The sequence below is a fragment of the Anomalospiza imberbis genome, chromosome 12, assembly GCF_031753505.1.
Source record: "Anomalospiza imberbis isolate Cuckoo-Finch-1a 21T00152 chromosome 12, ASM3175350v1, whole genome shotgun sequence".
Lineage (NCBI taxonomy): Eukaryota > Metazoa > Chordata > Aves > Passeriformes > Viduidae > Anomalospiza > Anomalospiza imberbis.
In genome coordinates, this window is record NC_089692.1 from 15,394,065 (window position 1) to 15,407,562 (window position 13,498).

A 13,498-nucleotide genomic window follows, 5' to 3' on the forward strand; every position below is an offset into this window, starting at 1 on the left:
GTATTTAAAATGACATAAAGTAAAGAAAGGTTTATCTGTAAGGACAGTGTCTATATGTCACATGTCCTTTAGTGAAAATGAGAGGAACATCTATATTCTGGTTTTTCTACACTCTTTAAAATCAGACCTCTTACAAGAAATTAACTCTAAAACAACAGGCTGCTGTCTAACCTAGTTTTCTTTTACTCAGATTAAAAATCCAATAATGAGCAGTAGTCCAATAAATAGATCTGAAGGTCACAAATTATTTTTTGGGATTTATCTGTAAATCAAGTGATTATTATTTTCTGTAAAAAAAGCCCACTATAGAGTTTATTTTCCCCTCCAGTAAATCCCTAGCTGTTATATTCCAGTTAGCTGCCACATTCCCTCTGTAAGGGAAAGCTGCCATTACCAGTGAATATGATCATATTTAAAGCCTATTTAAAACTGGTGATGATACTGAAAACTGGAGATTCCAAAGAAATAATATCTATCCTGTCCACATCAAGCAATCTAGGTGGGTCTGTTTTAACAGCTCTAGTTGCTCATTTTGGTGGCTTCCATTCATTGAGCAGATTTTGCCTCAAAGTGTTTTGCAGACTTAAGGATAAGTGTTACAAACTTAAGGCTCATTCTAAAGCTGTGCTGAGATGTGTGTGTTCAGCTCATGAGTGCAATTAGCACAGTGCAGCTCTCAGGGCTGCCATCTCAGATACTACCATGAGCAGTAGTGTGTTTCCAGCACCTCTTTTAGCTTGACCCGTGTCCACCCTAGGTTTCCTGGAAAGGGAGGACAGATTGTATTGCTTGGTGTAATGTAGCATCATGATCTAGGTCCCTTCTGGAAGTTTTTTCCCGCCTGTGGACGCTCCTGTGTAAGGAAATGTGGGTAAGAGGTGTGGAGAATAAAAATATCCTGGTATCCCTGAGGGGAAACCAGCATCCCTGGAAGAAACTGTGGCCACTTGCACAGCTCCTGTGCTGTAAAAGGCTGGGAATAACCCAGATTTACAAAGTGTTTGTAGGCACACCCTCTACAGATCCACAGAGCAGGCAGGATGTGCAGGCTGGACGTGCTCCCATCAACCCAGTCCCTTGACAGAGCGATGCAGAGCTTTGCTTAGAAAAGCTGGCAGAACTGCCCTGCTCCTCTCCTGGCCTTGCCCTGTGCCAACACACCTGTTCTGCCAAGGTGAGCTGTGGTTCAGGAGGTGAAACCCCTCGGGTCAGGTTCTCTCGGTTTGTTGGAGCTCTGGTGGGCAGCTCCAGCCGAGCTCTGGGGTTCTTGTTGTGCAATCTTTTTGAATTGGCTGCACAACTGTCAGCATCGTGTCCGTGTGAGTTTCTTCCTCCAGTGCTCGTATTATTTGCTCTGGGGGCCCTTGTCAGCTCACATTCAGCTTGTTTGCAGACAAAAACTACCAGCAGGGAATGAGCTGTGATTGAAATTGAGATGCTGAGCTACTGTACAGGCTCTCAGTGAGACACGGCTGCTTTGTGTACAAGTTTCTGAGCTCTCTGGGACTGACTTTACTGTTGTTTAAATAAAATCCAGTTCTGATTGGTTTACTGAAAAGCTCTGCCTACCCTCAAGGCCCTGTTTTGCACTCAGATTATTAAAAAATTAGCTGGAGGCTGTGTTTGGAGTTTAATTCACTCCATCACTTTGCTTCATGTGTAGACGTATTTCTCCCTACAGCTGCAATCTGCAAGAAGCAGCTTCAGAGCTGAGACATGCCATGGTCTCACCGAATCAGCCTGAAATACATGAAGACTGTAAATTTGAATCAAACTTCAGGAGAGAAAGAGAACTCCTCGAATCAATTTTTAGGTTCATTTTTCAATAGCTTCAGTGCTGGAAGACAGAACTGAGGGAAGGAAAATCAGCCGGGGACTTTCTTATAAACACTGCTGTCCTGTGGCACGTCATTAAATACAATAATTCTTCTATTGCTTTCTGCTTTTTAGCAAAATAAATCTTCAGAAGTCTGAGAGAGAGGAATTTGTATGGATTTGTATGGATTAAAGCCACTGGGACCATCACAGTTGGCTTTGTTATGCCCAGATTTCTACCCTCAGTTATTGTTTTTTCTTGTGTTTTATTTTTTTACCACATCACTTCTACCACAACACTGTACTGCTGACTTGTAAATGAAATGTATATTAGAATGAATCATCAGCACAGAAAAGTCCTAGGCTTTTTTGAATGCACCACTAAGCACCTTATCTGCATCTAAATATCTTTACAAATCTGAGTCTTAGTGAGAAACTTAATGCTGCTTTATTCTGGCAAGCCCAGGATATAAATGCCCAGCACTCAAACTTTACTTTTGATTGAGTTTTCACACTCATGCAAATGCCTTACACTACCCTTAGGAAAGTGCTAATTTGATTTTCAGACAAAAGATTGTTCAGCTTCAGTATTGGTTTGAGAAGCAGAAGTGTTAAAGAGGAAGAGGGCTTCGGTGCCACATCAGCCCCCAGTAAGGCCATCCAGAACAATAAAGTTCACATTAAACGCAATATTACTTTTTAAAATTGATAAAATGAAGCTAAATTAGCAGTCGAGAGGGGGGTTTTATGTCGTTGTTCAGTTCTCTGCAACATTTTGCACATTTTAGTATGTCATTGACAAAAATAAGGTTTTGTAAATCTTCAGAAAGAAACAAAGACATTTCTTCCCAGAAATCCTGTGGTACGATGACTGCAAATTTCGTATGAAACAGAATTTGCATCAAGGAAATTTTGCTGTTTTTTCTGTCCACATGGCTGATGCTATCATGCTGAAAATATCATTGTAGAAATTACTCCAGATTATGATAAGCTTGATATGTTTGTGAAAAGAGTTATATGATGTGGTGTCTTCAATAACACGGATATGAGACCTGATGGTCCAGGAAGTCTCCTTCACTCCACATTTCCATGTCCTCAGCACAAAAAATAAAGAAAATAAGGTGTTTTGTTAATTGTTAGGTAGCTAATCCAACTCAGCTATTTTGATTTCTAATCCTATCAGAGACAATGCCCTCTTTACTCTGGAAACCAAATCTCACTCGATAGAAAATGCACCTCATTTGGCACTGAAAACAAAGCTTCAGACTAATTGAATTCCAAGAAATGTTAATACTATTTTTCTCCTATACTTGCAGAACAATATCTGAATTCTTGATGCTTGTTGTTGGTTTGCTCTTTGCGGCTAATGCTGAGCTAATGGCAGATTTGATGGAATAACAGCAGTGATTCTTTATGACAGATCTGTTTTGTATCTGGCCCTGAAGCTGGTCTTTCTCTGCATGTGCCACTGCACCCAAAGGCAGAAGGGCCCAGCAATTAGTACTTTTCCTAAGTAATAAATTAGTTCATCCAGTTCTGTGCACGATATAGTCATTATGTGGTGGAAAATTGAATCCATACTTTTGTTTCTGGTGGGCTGCAGTGGTATAATGAGCACTATGGGTGTTTTAATACCCTTTGTTTGCACTTGGAAAAACATAACACTCTCCCACTGAGAACCAGAAATCCTCTCGTGTTCTTGTGAATATGACATTCAAAAATGCAGCGTGAAGAGGTTTTGATGTTGGCAAGGAACATGGAAGAGGCATTTCACAATGTGCCACCACTATCCCAAGAAGAAAGAAGCAGTGCTAATGCTGAAAACTTGCTCAGAAGTGTTTAAATCTATTCAAAGACATTTTCTGAGTACGAGGTAATCAAGGTATAGTTTGCCTTTTAGAAACTTTGGGTAATTTAGCCATTTGTAACTGCCCATTGTGTCACTTGTCCTCAGTGCAGGAGAATAAAATCCTTTCAGACTTGTGCTCTGATAAATGGAGAGCGATCGGGCTCTCCCAGACCTGGTTGTGTGATTGAGATCTTGACAACTGAGGGTGCAGTTCCCATATCTCATGTATGTCATATTCTTCAGATCTCCAAGTTAGTGACAGGCTATGGAATTGTGGTAAACTGCATGCCAAGGGAATATCAAAGTGGCTTAATGATTGACTCTGAATGGAGAGATGGAGGTGGAATGTGGTTTTCAGACCCATGGAGTCATCACCCCGCCTTCTCCTCAGTGTGTGTGACAGAAGATGTTAGATTTGTGGGCCAAAGGAACAGAGCCATGGGTAATGCTGGGGGGAATACGTGGGTTGAGCTGCTTAATGTACGCTTGGATTGTCACCCTCATCTGAAAGGAACCAACTTCTTTAATTAAAGCTTATGAAGATTGTCCTTTAATTCCCAGATGGCAAGAAGGGAATAGGAGCTCATGATGGTGCATCTTTGCATGGCCAACACTACTGAGTTACAAACACAGCTTAGAAACAGCATTTGTGACCTGGCCTGAACCAGAACTCCTGCAGGCTGTGTGCTGTGTTTTGTACCAGGAGTAGGATGGATTTTATCCCAAAGGAACTACAGAAATGAACCCTTCAGCTCAGAGAGCATTGCAGTTGTAAAGCCCTTATAGCAGCAAAGGTTTCAGTTTCTTCAAGAGAGCATTCACAGTTTTAATTGTTCTAGAAATATAGGTAATAACTACATATCATGTATGGGAAAAATTAATAACGGAACAATTCTAGTGATATCCATGTAATATCTCACATAATTCAGTCAGCTGAATATAGTGACCTGGTTTTAATAAAATAAATACAGGCTATTCAATATGTAAATTAGCTAGTTAAAAATGTACACTAATGGATCATTAACCTCTCTTGAACTTGTGTTCTTAGTGAAAACCACATTGAATATAGGATTATGGCAATGGAGACCTGTTAAGGAAGAATCCCAGTAAGCACACTGAGCTGGGAGATACCCCAGCAGAGAAGCCAGGTGGGACACGTAGCATTTCTCAAAGCTCTTTAGACTGTGGAAAACTGGGATGCAGTTCCATCTGGGCAGAGAGCTGTTGGAATGGCCAGGGACAAGCACCTACAGTGAAAAAATGCTCATTTTCTCTATCTCCACTTCCCTGCTATGCTGAAAAGGTGGCTTTGGGAGACACAAAAAGATTCTCCTTTTCTGTGTACCATTGCTGCTCTGCAGCCTCTAGAAGGGCTGTGCTCAGCTCCTCAAGGATGCAAGGGCTGAGAAGTTTTGTTTCTAAAAATCCCACAGACCAGTGTATTCAGCCTATAGCCAGCCTACCAAGCATAAACCATTTATTGCTTTCACTTGACTTACAGCTCTGTGTGTCCCTCTGCAGGAGCCAACTCCAATCCCAAAATCCAGCTGGCTTTATCCTCCCCAGAGAAGACCAAAGCGTTGTGGGGGACAGAGCAGCCGGAGCCAGCGCGTGAGTGTTGAGCTGCGAGGTGTTTGCATGGCACCTGCCCACGCTCTGGCTCCAACCATTGTTATCTGCCTTTCAATTTCACAGGCACAGGATTTTACTCCTAAAAATAGCTGCAAGGGAGCCATGCAGAGCCACAGCAAATAGGACTTCTTCAGGTGGCTTTGATCACTATCTGCACTTGCGTGGGTTTAGAAGTTACAAAGTAGATTTTGGTATCAAACACACCTTCGTCTTTGGTAAGTGTCTCTGGAAGGAAACTGCCATGTGTCAAGAGGAGAGGATGCTAAACCTGGGTCACATTGCTAGCTGTATGCCAGTCTTTTGCAGCTAAGACATAACTGAATACAAAATCATCTGGGTAAGGCATCCAGAATGTAGTTATTTTTAACTAGAACAGTGTATTGTAAAACTGTGGCCCACTCTGCATTTAATTTTTCATATTTTTAAATACCCAATTCTTTTTATAATTTTTTCCTCTCTTTTAGAAGCAGAGCTTGAGATGGAATCATGCCCCCTCAGCCATTTAGAACTGAAGCAGTGGGGACCACTAACTGTGGCTGGCTTTGCAGCTTTAACTGGCCTTTATTACCATAGCCATAAATAGCAAACCGCCCCAAATATTACAGGAGTTTTGTTGGCTTTAACCAATGAAGTAGAACAAGACCTCTGAATACCCCATTAGTTCCAGTGCTGTGCTTTGACGACTTTGCATTGGCAGCTCTTTTTCTATACAAGTCACTGGCCTCACCCGTGTCTCTTAACAAATACCATTGACAGGCACCATTGCAATTTTTCTGCATGTTCTGACAGTTTAATTCAGTACCTCCTGGCTAAGCAGCCAGAGCCTGAGGGGGTAATTCAGCACCTTGGCATCACACTGCTGCAATTAAAATAATTAAGGGAGTTGGGATGGGCTTACAGAGCTTTCCGTCTTCTGCAGCCTTGTACAGAGAGTGCACTTTTCTATTCCCTCATGGAATGAATGCAGGAGCTTCCTTTACAATATGCTGCAGTGATTTTTTTTTTTTTAAAGAAGATGCTTATTTCCAGCCTCTATTTGCAAAGCTGTTTGCATTTATGCCTAACAACTTTTCTTTCTCTTCTTTTACACAACCCAATTTCCTCCCCCTTGTCTTAAATACAAGGGGACAAATACTTTATATTCCAGCTGTGTATTCTTTTGATTAAGAGAGGTGTATAACCCCTTGGCTGCATAATCTTAGTCAAATCATTCACTTTGGTGCTTAGTAAGGACAACTAAGCATAGCTGTCTAAATTGGTAGGTCTCATTTCTCTTACTGAGAAGGAAGGAGGAATAGGAAAAATGAAAGCTATTTTGCTCTACCTTTAGTGTTAAAGGCAAATAGAGGAGTCAGGCAGGGTTTTGTGCATGTGTGCATATATATGTATATATATATATATATAAAAGAGATATATGTGCCTATATATATAATGTGTGTATGCATAAAGACAAAGGTTTGTTGTTTCCCTTTGTTTATGTATCTCATACTAAGTGCATTTATACTACTTACACATTTAAGAGTCCTGCAGAAACACGTTTTGCTGAGCTGTGTATCCCCTATCTCTCTAAACCAGGTGATATCCTGGTTTTACTGAATGGAAACCTCCCCTGACACATCTGGGCCCTCGTTCCACCTGGGACTTCACCTTGTTCATGCCATAAGTGAACTCCAAAGGGTGGAGATAAGCTTTTGAAAGGAGCTGTGATAAATATCAGCTGTGTGAAGTGAGCAGAAGTACTCCAAGTCATGTTCAGCTCATCTGGTGCACGCAGGTATATCACACACTGATCTGAGCCCCCTTATCTGCTCCTACTGCGTGTGTGCCTGCTGCAGCCTTTCCCTGGATAACTGATATCAAGCTCAAAAAATGCTGCCCCTGTATTTTGTCAGACCCTGAGACATTAATCATGCGGAAAAAATAGTCAACAGTTTTGCGAGAGATTTGTTCTGCGGGTTCAGGTCGCGGGTTTTCCGCAGCTTGGGAGATCTGTGTGGTGTGAACAGAGTAAAACCTGCAGGGTTCACATCAGGGCTGCTGAGCAGAGCCAGGCTCTGCCTTTGAGGCTTACCACCCTTCGCTGTCCCTACACCCACCCCTCAGAGACATGGGCAGTCATAGATGTCCATTGCTATTCCTCTCTGCTCACTCAGTTATTCTTTTTTTTCTCTTGGTTTCTGAGGCCAGGAAGAAAAGTGTGGTGGACATCAGTTCCCTCAGGGAGGGAGAAGGGCCATTTCCACTGACTATCTGGGAATTTGGCCAGCCAAAGCCTAGATACCACATAAATGTCCCTTAGGAAGGGTAGCAGATTGTGGATGCATGTGGATGCCCTCTTGTCTTGTGACCAAAAAAGTCTTTTTGTAATGCTCTTGCTCAAGTAGAGGGGAGCAAAATGATAGTGCCTGCTGTGGGGCTTTTCTGTTTCAGCTCATAGAATGGTTTGGGCCAGAAGGAACCTTAAAGATTACCTTGTGCCATCCCTCTGCAGGGCAGGGACACCTTCCAGTGGACCAGGTTTCTCAGAGCCCCATCCAGTCTGGCTCTGAACACTCCCAGCATTTGGGCATCCCAGCTTCTCTGGGCAACCTGTGCCAGGGCCTCATCACCCACAGGTGTAGGCTTGTATTTAGTATTTTTCTGCCTTTGACAACACTGCTTTTCTTGTTTTGAAATGTGCTTATTCACAGCGCAGGGGTGACCTGATGGCTGCAGGCTCTCTGGGCAGGAGTGCAGCTCCTCTGTGTGATGTAGGTGCAGCCAGTGGCTTTGGCTCTGCTCCATAATCCCTGCTCCCTGTGTGCAGCACTGCTATGATGACAAAAAAGGATTGGTGTCTTCAAAAGCTCCTAAACTCCTTCAAGCAATAAGTAAAAAAAAAAAAAAAAAAAAAAAAAAGAGCACTTAATATAAATTTTTACGCCTGTTAAAGATTTTCTTTTTCTTTGGGTGGCTCACATGGCAATCTGACCCTTGCAGCGCAGTCTGGTACTAAAAATAAACCCTGGCAGAAACTTCTCTTTTTGTTGTTTACCTAATATATTGAACTAGCAGATATTTCAATTTAAAATGTCCCCTTGGAAAAGAAATACACCTCGTTGTGCATTGGTGTGGGTTCTCCCAGCTGCAGCTGAGCACCATCCTCTCTCGGCACTACCTGAGCACTCAGGTGGGACTGATGGGTTTCAACTTTCAGTATTTCACATCTGTCATGCAAATCTTTCAGGAGTGAGGGGGAAGGAAGTGGGTTTGCAATTGGTATTTGTGAGGAAGTTCCTGATTACATGTACAAATGGGCTGTGCTTGCTGCCAGAGCACCTTAAATTGTTTGGGATAAGGAGTACGACGCCCTTGCTGATTTACTGCTCTGTGGGGATGGTACTTGTTCTGCCTTCAGCTGATGCTTAAGGATATTAAACTGTAGTGAAAGGGGGACTTCCTGATCCCAGAGCATCTGCTCCACCCCCAGCCATCCTTCCTGCTACCCAGTCCAGTGAACCATCTGGCCACTTCAGTTAGATTTTTCTTTTACCTTGGCAAAGGTGTGCTTAGGAAGTGACACCTCTATGCCTCACCTATTTTACTAGTAAAATCTTTTGCCCATTTCCTGCATACTGAGAAGCCTCCCTGATGTCAGCTGGTGATGCAGTGGAAATAACAAGAGTCATCTCCCATGTTCAGGCTGGGCCTTTCCTGTGCACGCTCTCTCTCACTTCCAGGAAGGCTGCTGTGACTTTAAAACAGATTTTGCAAAGCCTCTACCTCCAGTAGCTCAGCTGAAATAAGAGTGTCTCACGAGTTTAATGGATCAAACAGCGCTGATGGCTTTTATGGCTCTTTTTCACTTTAGGGCTAAGGGAAGAGAGAGCAGGCCAGGTTGGTTTTAAACTCAAGGATTTATGTTGTTAATCCTCCTGGCTAATTATAATTTATAGGATCCTGATAAATTAATATGCAGTTGCTATTAAAACACAGGGAATGGTGTAAGGCAGGCATAAACAAGTCTTGTTCATTCTTAATTTATTTTTGCCAATGGAGAACGTTAAATAAAATGAACACTGGGGCATTTCATAGGAAGTTTCATTTTCATTATTCATCTTCAGATTTATGGACTTCATATAACAATTTTCCAAACATTTTGCCCTCTAATGAAAATCATGTTGAGAGTTTGAGGTTAGTGAGCACCCTGCAGAAGCAATAGTTGTAGTGTTCTTTTTTAGCACAGATTTCAGGCTCACTCCTAGAGTGGGGATGGCAAAGAAAACCCCTTGATTGGTTATTTTTAATGCTGTGAATTTAAGCATGTATTAAACTGAAAGGCTGACATCAATAGCATTGTGTGCATTTCTCTTTGAAGCTCTTGAGTATGTTTAAGCCCTGCTTGGCACTTTACCAGCCCTGGGCTCTCTCTGGCAGAAATTGTGACAATCATGAAGAGGGTGAGTGCTTGTAAAATTATTTCTGTGGAGTGAGAAAATCATGGAGTTGTGAGATGGTTCTGGAGCACACATCACCAGACATCCAGGGACACGAGCATTGCACGGATAGACGGCACCTGTACTTTCTGTAATTACAAAGTAGAATCTAAACCACTGACAAATACATCAGATTGGATAAATAACATTTATTGTATAAGGGGAAAATGATGATGAATCAGCAGCTTCCCCTTAGGATACAGAGACAAACACCTGAGTCAGGACTGAACACAGGCTCCTCACAGCTCGCTGCTCTCCGTGCTGCTGTGCCTGCCCCATCCAGTGCAGCTACAGAGCTTTTGGGAGGTCGAGGACTTGCTGGAAAGCTGTTGACAAATGAGTAACACCCAGGGCACAGGGCTCTGCCACTGATTTTAAACCAGAAGTTAAATCTTCACACTGTCAGTCTTTTCCAGCCTTTTTTTACTTCTATTTTTTTCCATAAACCTCTGGTTTGAAGTAGTATCTTCATTAACACTGAGTAAATCTGACCATGACTAGTCCCAGAATAAATGTGTTTTCCCATCAAGAGTGACCCTATCTTCTGTCAAATAGAAAATAGAGGCTGCTGGACTATTACTAAAATTGTTATTACTTTTAAGTAGTAAAAAAGTGTAATAAACGCCTTGGAGATTAGACTGGAAACTGTGGAGAAATTGTGGTTTGGCTTTTAAAATCTTTGACTTCTCTTAGGTGTTGTGGAGCTCACTTGGTTCTGTTTGATCCTCCCTGGATGGAAACAAATAATGTGTGTATTTCTGGTTCTCCTTGGGTTTTTAAAAGCATTTTATTAAGCAATTTGCATTCATCTTGCTCTTTGGTAAAATATCTTAAAGCACAAAAATAACTTATTTTCAGGTGTGACTTAGACTAAATATTAGGCTGTTCTGCTGCAATAATTTACAGGTCTGGCACTTTTGCTTTAGATACAGTGTCTAATGATAGAAATAACAACTTTAAGGAGTTCCTTAACTCTACAAGCATTTTTCCCCAGGATGTTTGTACATATTGGAGTTTTTGATTGTAGAGATATGTCAAAAGAATGTTGTCCAAAGACAATGTTGTTATGTTACACTGACATAAATTCCTAGTGCTGGGCTATTTTAATGCCTTGAGGACCAGAGTCCTTATTTTTAGTAGCAAGATAGGCTCCTACATCACTTTGGTACTTTTGAAAACATTGCTTCTCATGTAGTCTATTCCTAGAGTTCTGAGATATAGTTTTACTTCTCAACTTAACATTTAACTGCTTATCAATTTTCCATCTAATTACTGATATCTTAAAAAAAAATAATAAAAAAAAATTCTAAATTCATAGCCTGACCTCCAGCTTGGCAAATTTACCAGTTCCCAAGATCTCTGCAATTTTATTTTCCATAGGGAAAAGCTGGCAGTGCAGCAAATAGTATTTTGCAATTAGTCTGCTTCATCCAACATTTTTCAGGCAGCAAAGGCTTCTGTCCAAGTATTAGATGACCATATAATGGCATCAGAGGCTTCTGGTTTACAAATGTCTTGGTAATCAGTTCTAATTTTACATTTCCTGGGTATGTTTGGCATTGCCAGATTCAGCATCTCTTGAGGGTTTTGATTAGAGTCATAGAAAAATTTAGGCTGGAGGGGACCTCTGGAGGTCACCTTGTCCCCCCTCCTGCTCAGAGCAGAGTCAGCTCCCTCCCTGTGCATCCCAACAGCAGAGAGGAAAGCACTCAAAGAAAACAAAACAAACAGCCACACCTACCCATTATACCTCAGAATCTGGGGAAAAGAGGAATGCTTTGTTTGTGCTTCTGTTCACCCCTTGATCCCATCCCCAGTCATCAGTGCTTAAAATTATACCCAGCCAGTCCCAACCTCTGCCCATCAGTTTTTCTTTCCTGCTAACAGAGAGGGAATTACCTCTTAGGACAAGCTTTCCTTCGGCTCCAAAACCAAAACTGTGCAACTGTGCATTTGCTTTACTGATGTAATTTAATCTTTTTTTTCTCCGCTGGCTTGGCTTGTGTGGGCAGCAATACCTGCATGTTTCCATTTTTGCTAAGCCTGTGCTGCAGGTTCAGTGTGAGGTGTGGATTTGCCCATTGCATAAATCAGCCTGATTATGATTTCTCAGTGAGTTAGATGGTGGCATATGAACTTGTTCAGCTCCATTAAAATCAGGGTGACAGGAGCTAACTAAGGCACAAATTAACACACATCTGTCATGCCCTCTCAACAAAACCATCTTAGGATAGTAAAAAATAACAATTAAATTTAAAAACATATATTCAGCACCTCTGTAAGAAGGAATAAGTCCCAACAAAAGGTGCTGTGGGATCCTGAGCAGGTGAGTGGATTTTTCCTGGGGGCTGTTCCCAAGGTGAGGGGGAGTGAGAAATTCAGTGAGTCAGGAAGGCTTCTCTGCCAGCTTGGGCTGGAGCAACAAGATTTGCCTTTCCCCCCTCTTCCCTGTTAAAATATGTAATGTGCATAATATTCAGCCAGAGCATGGTAATTCTCAAAATAGATATTTAATTTAATGCATTTCATTAAGTACTTAGGTTTTTTAGGCTGCAGTCACTACAAATATATTGTGCACTATGACAGAAATAGAAAAATCTGCTTGGAAGAACAACTGAGCAAAGGTGGTAAAGATATTGAGCATAGAAAGCCAAAACTGCCATTAGTCTTGTGCTGCAGTCTGTCTGCATCAGGAGGAAGGTACCCAACACAGATAAATGGGACCAGGAGGCTGCTGAGGTTCACAATTACAAGAAAAATTAGTCCAAGAGTGGCTGTGACCAATATGGCTTTGGCTTCAGAGCCATTCTGCTGCTGAGAATTCCAGCTCAGTAGAACAAGGTTAAGCAACTGAATTATGAGATACAAAAAGGACCATGTTGTAGATATCACTGGGAAAATTATTCCTACAGCAAAACGTGCCAGTTTTGGATGCTGTACTTATTTGCTTAATTTTCAGAGTAAGTTTTCAAAGTAAATAAACATGCATTGAGAAATCTGGGATGGCATTTACCCAAGGGTTTGGAGGGATAAATATTTCTGTTCCAGTTCTTGGATAAATGGTGATTTACAAGACAAAAACCTGTCATACTCACCGTGTCTCCAACCAAGATTAATATTATGTCTTTTTGGTTACATAGAATAATGCAGAAAGTATTAGCAGTGTATTTTTCTATTGCTTATGGGTTGGTCCGTCAGATTTTGGGATAGATTGTTGATTCAGAGACACTCTTAAAAATGAATTCTAGTGCACTCCAAAATATCAGCAATAGTATCAGGTCTTTGTGGCTTTCAGAAATGTTCACTCAGGTACCTGAGTGAACTTTTGGGAAATGGCTGCATTTTAATGCATTAATACCAGAGCTGATTTCCCTCCTTTTCAGCTTTCCTCTCTAGTCCCCACCATTCTAATGAGCAGGACTCATGTTGCTGAATTCCATCATAAGTTACACAAAATGGGCAAATCTAATATGATTCCTCCCCTGTAGAATTAACATGAAAATCTATCGTAAATGGTTAATGTGGCATAACTCATGCATGAATAGAGTTCTGTGCTGTCTGAACTCTGTAAGCAAATACTGCTCTTGGAATTGAATGACATTTAAATAATATCGCATTTTTAAAGGATTAAAAAAAAAAAAATCTTCCAGCATGAATAGTGTACACTGAGAAAATGGTGATGGGGGAGGAACTATGGGGGCTTATTTCCAGCAAGTGTTGGAACTGT

The 13,498-nt window shown here is 41.4% G+C and overlaps 1 protein-coding gene across 2 annotated transcripts in view; it reads left to right on the forward strand.

Annotated features, from left to right (window-relative positions):
* The window catches only part of WWOX (WW domain containing oxidoreductase), a 485,118-nt gene that overhangs the window by 405,568 nt on the left and 66,052 nt on the right, over positions 1 to 13,498 (forward strand). Inside the window, exon 9 of one of the 2 annotated variants that reach the window (XM_068203074.1) lies at positions 1,008 to 1,121. The exons of the other annotated variant lie outside the window; for it this stretch is intronic. Within the exon in view, the coding sequence (XP_068059175.1) occupies positions 1,008 to 1,106 (99 nt within the window). The 3' untranslated portion in view covers positions 1,107 to 1,121. Of the gene's footprint in view, positions 1 to 1,007; positions 1,122 to 13,498 lie in introns of those variants that run through there. 2 annotated transcript variants of the gene reach the window in all.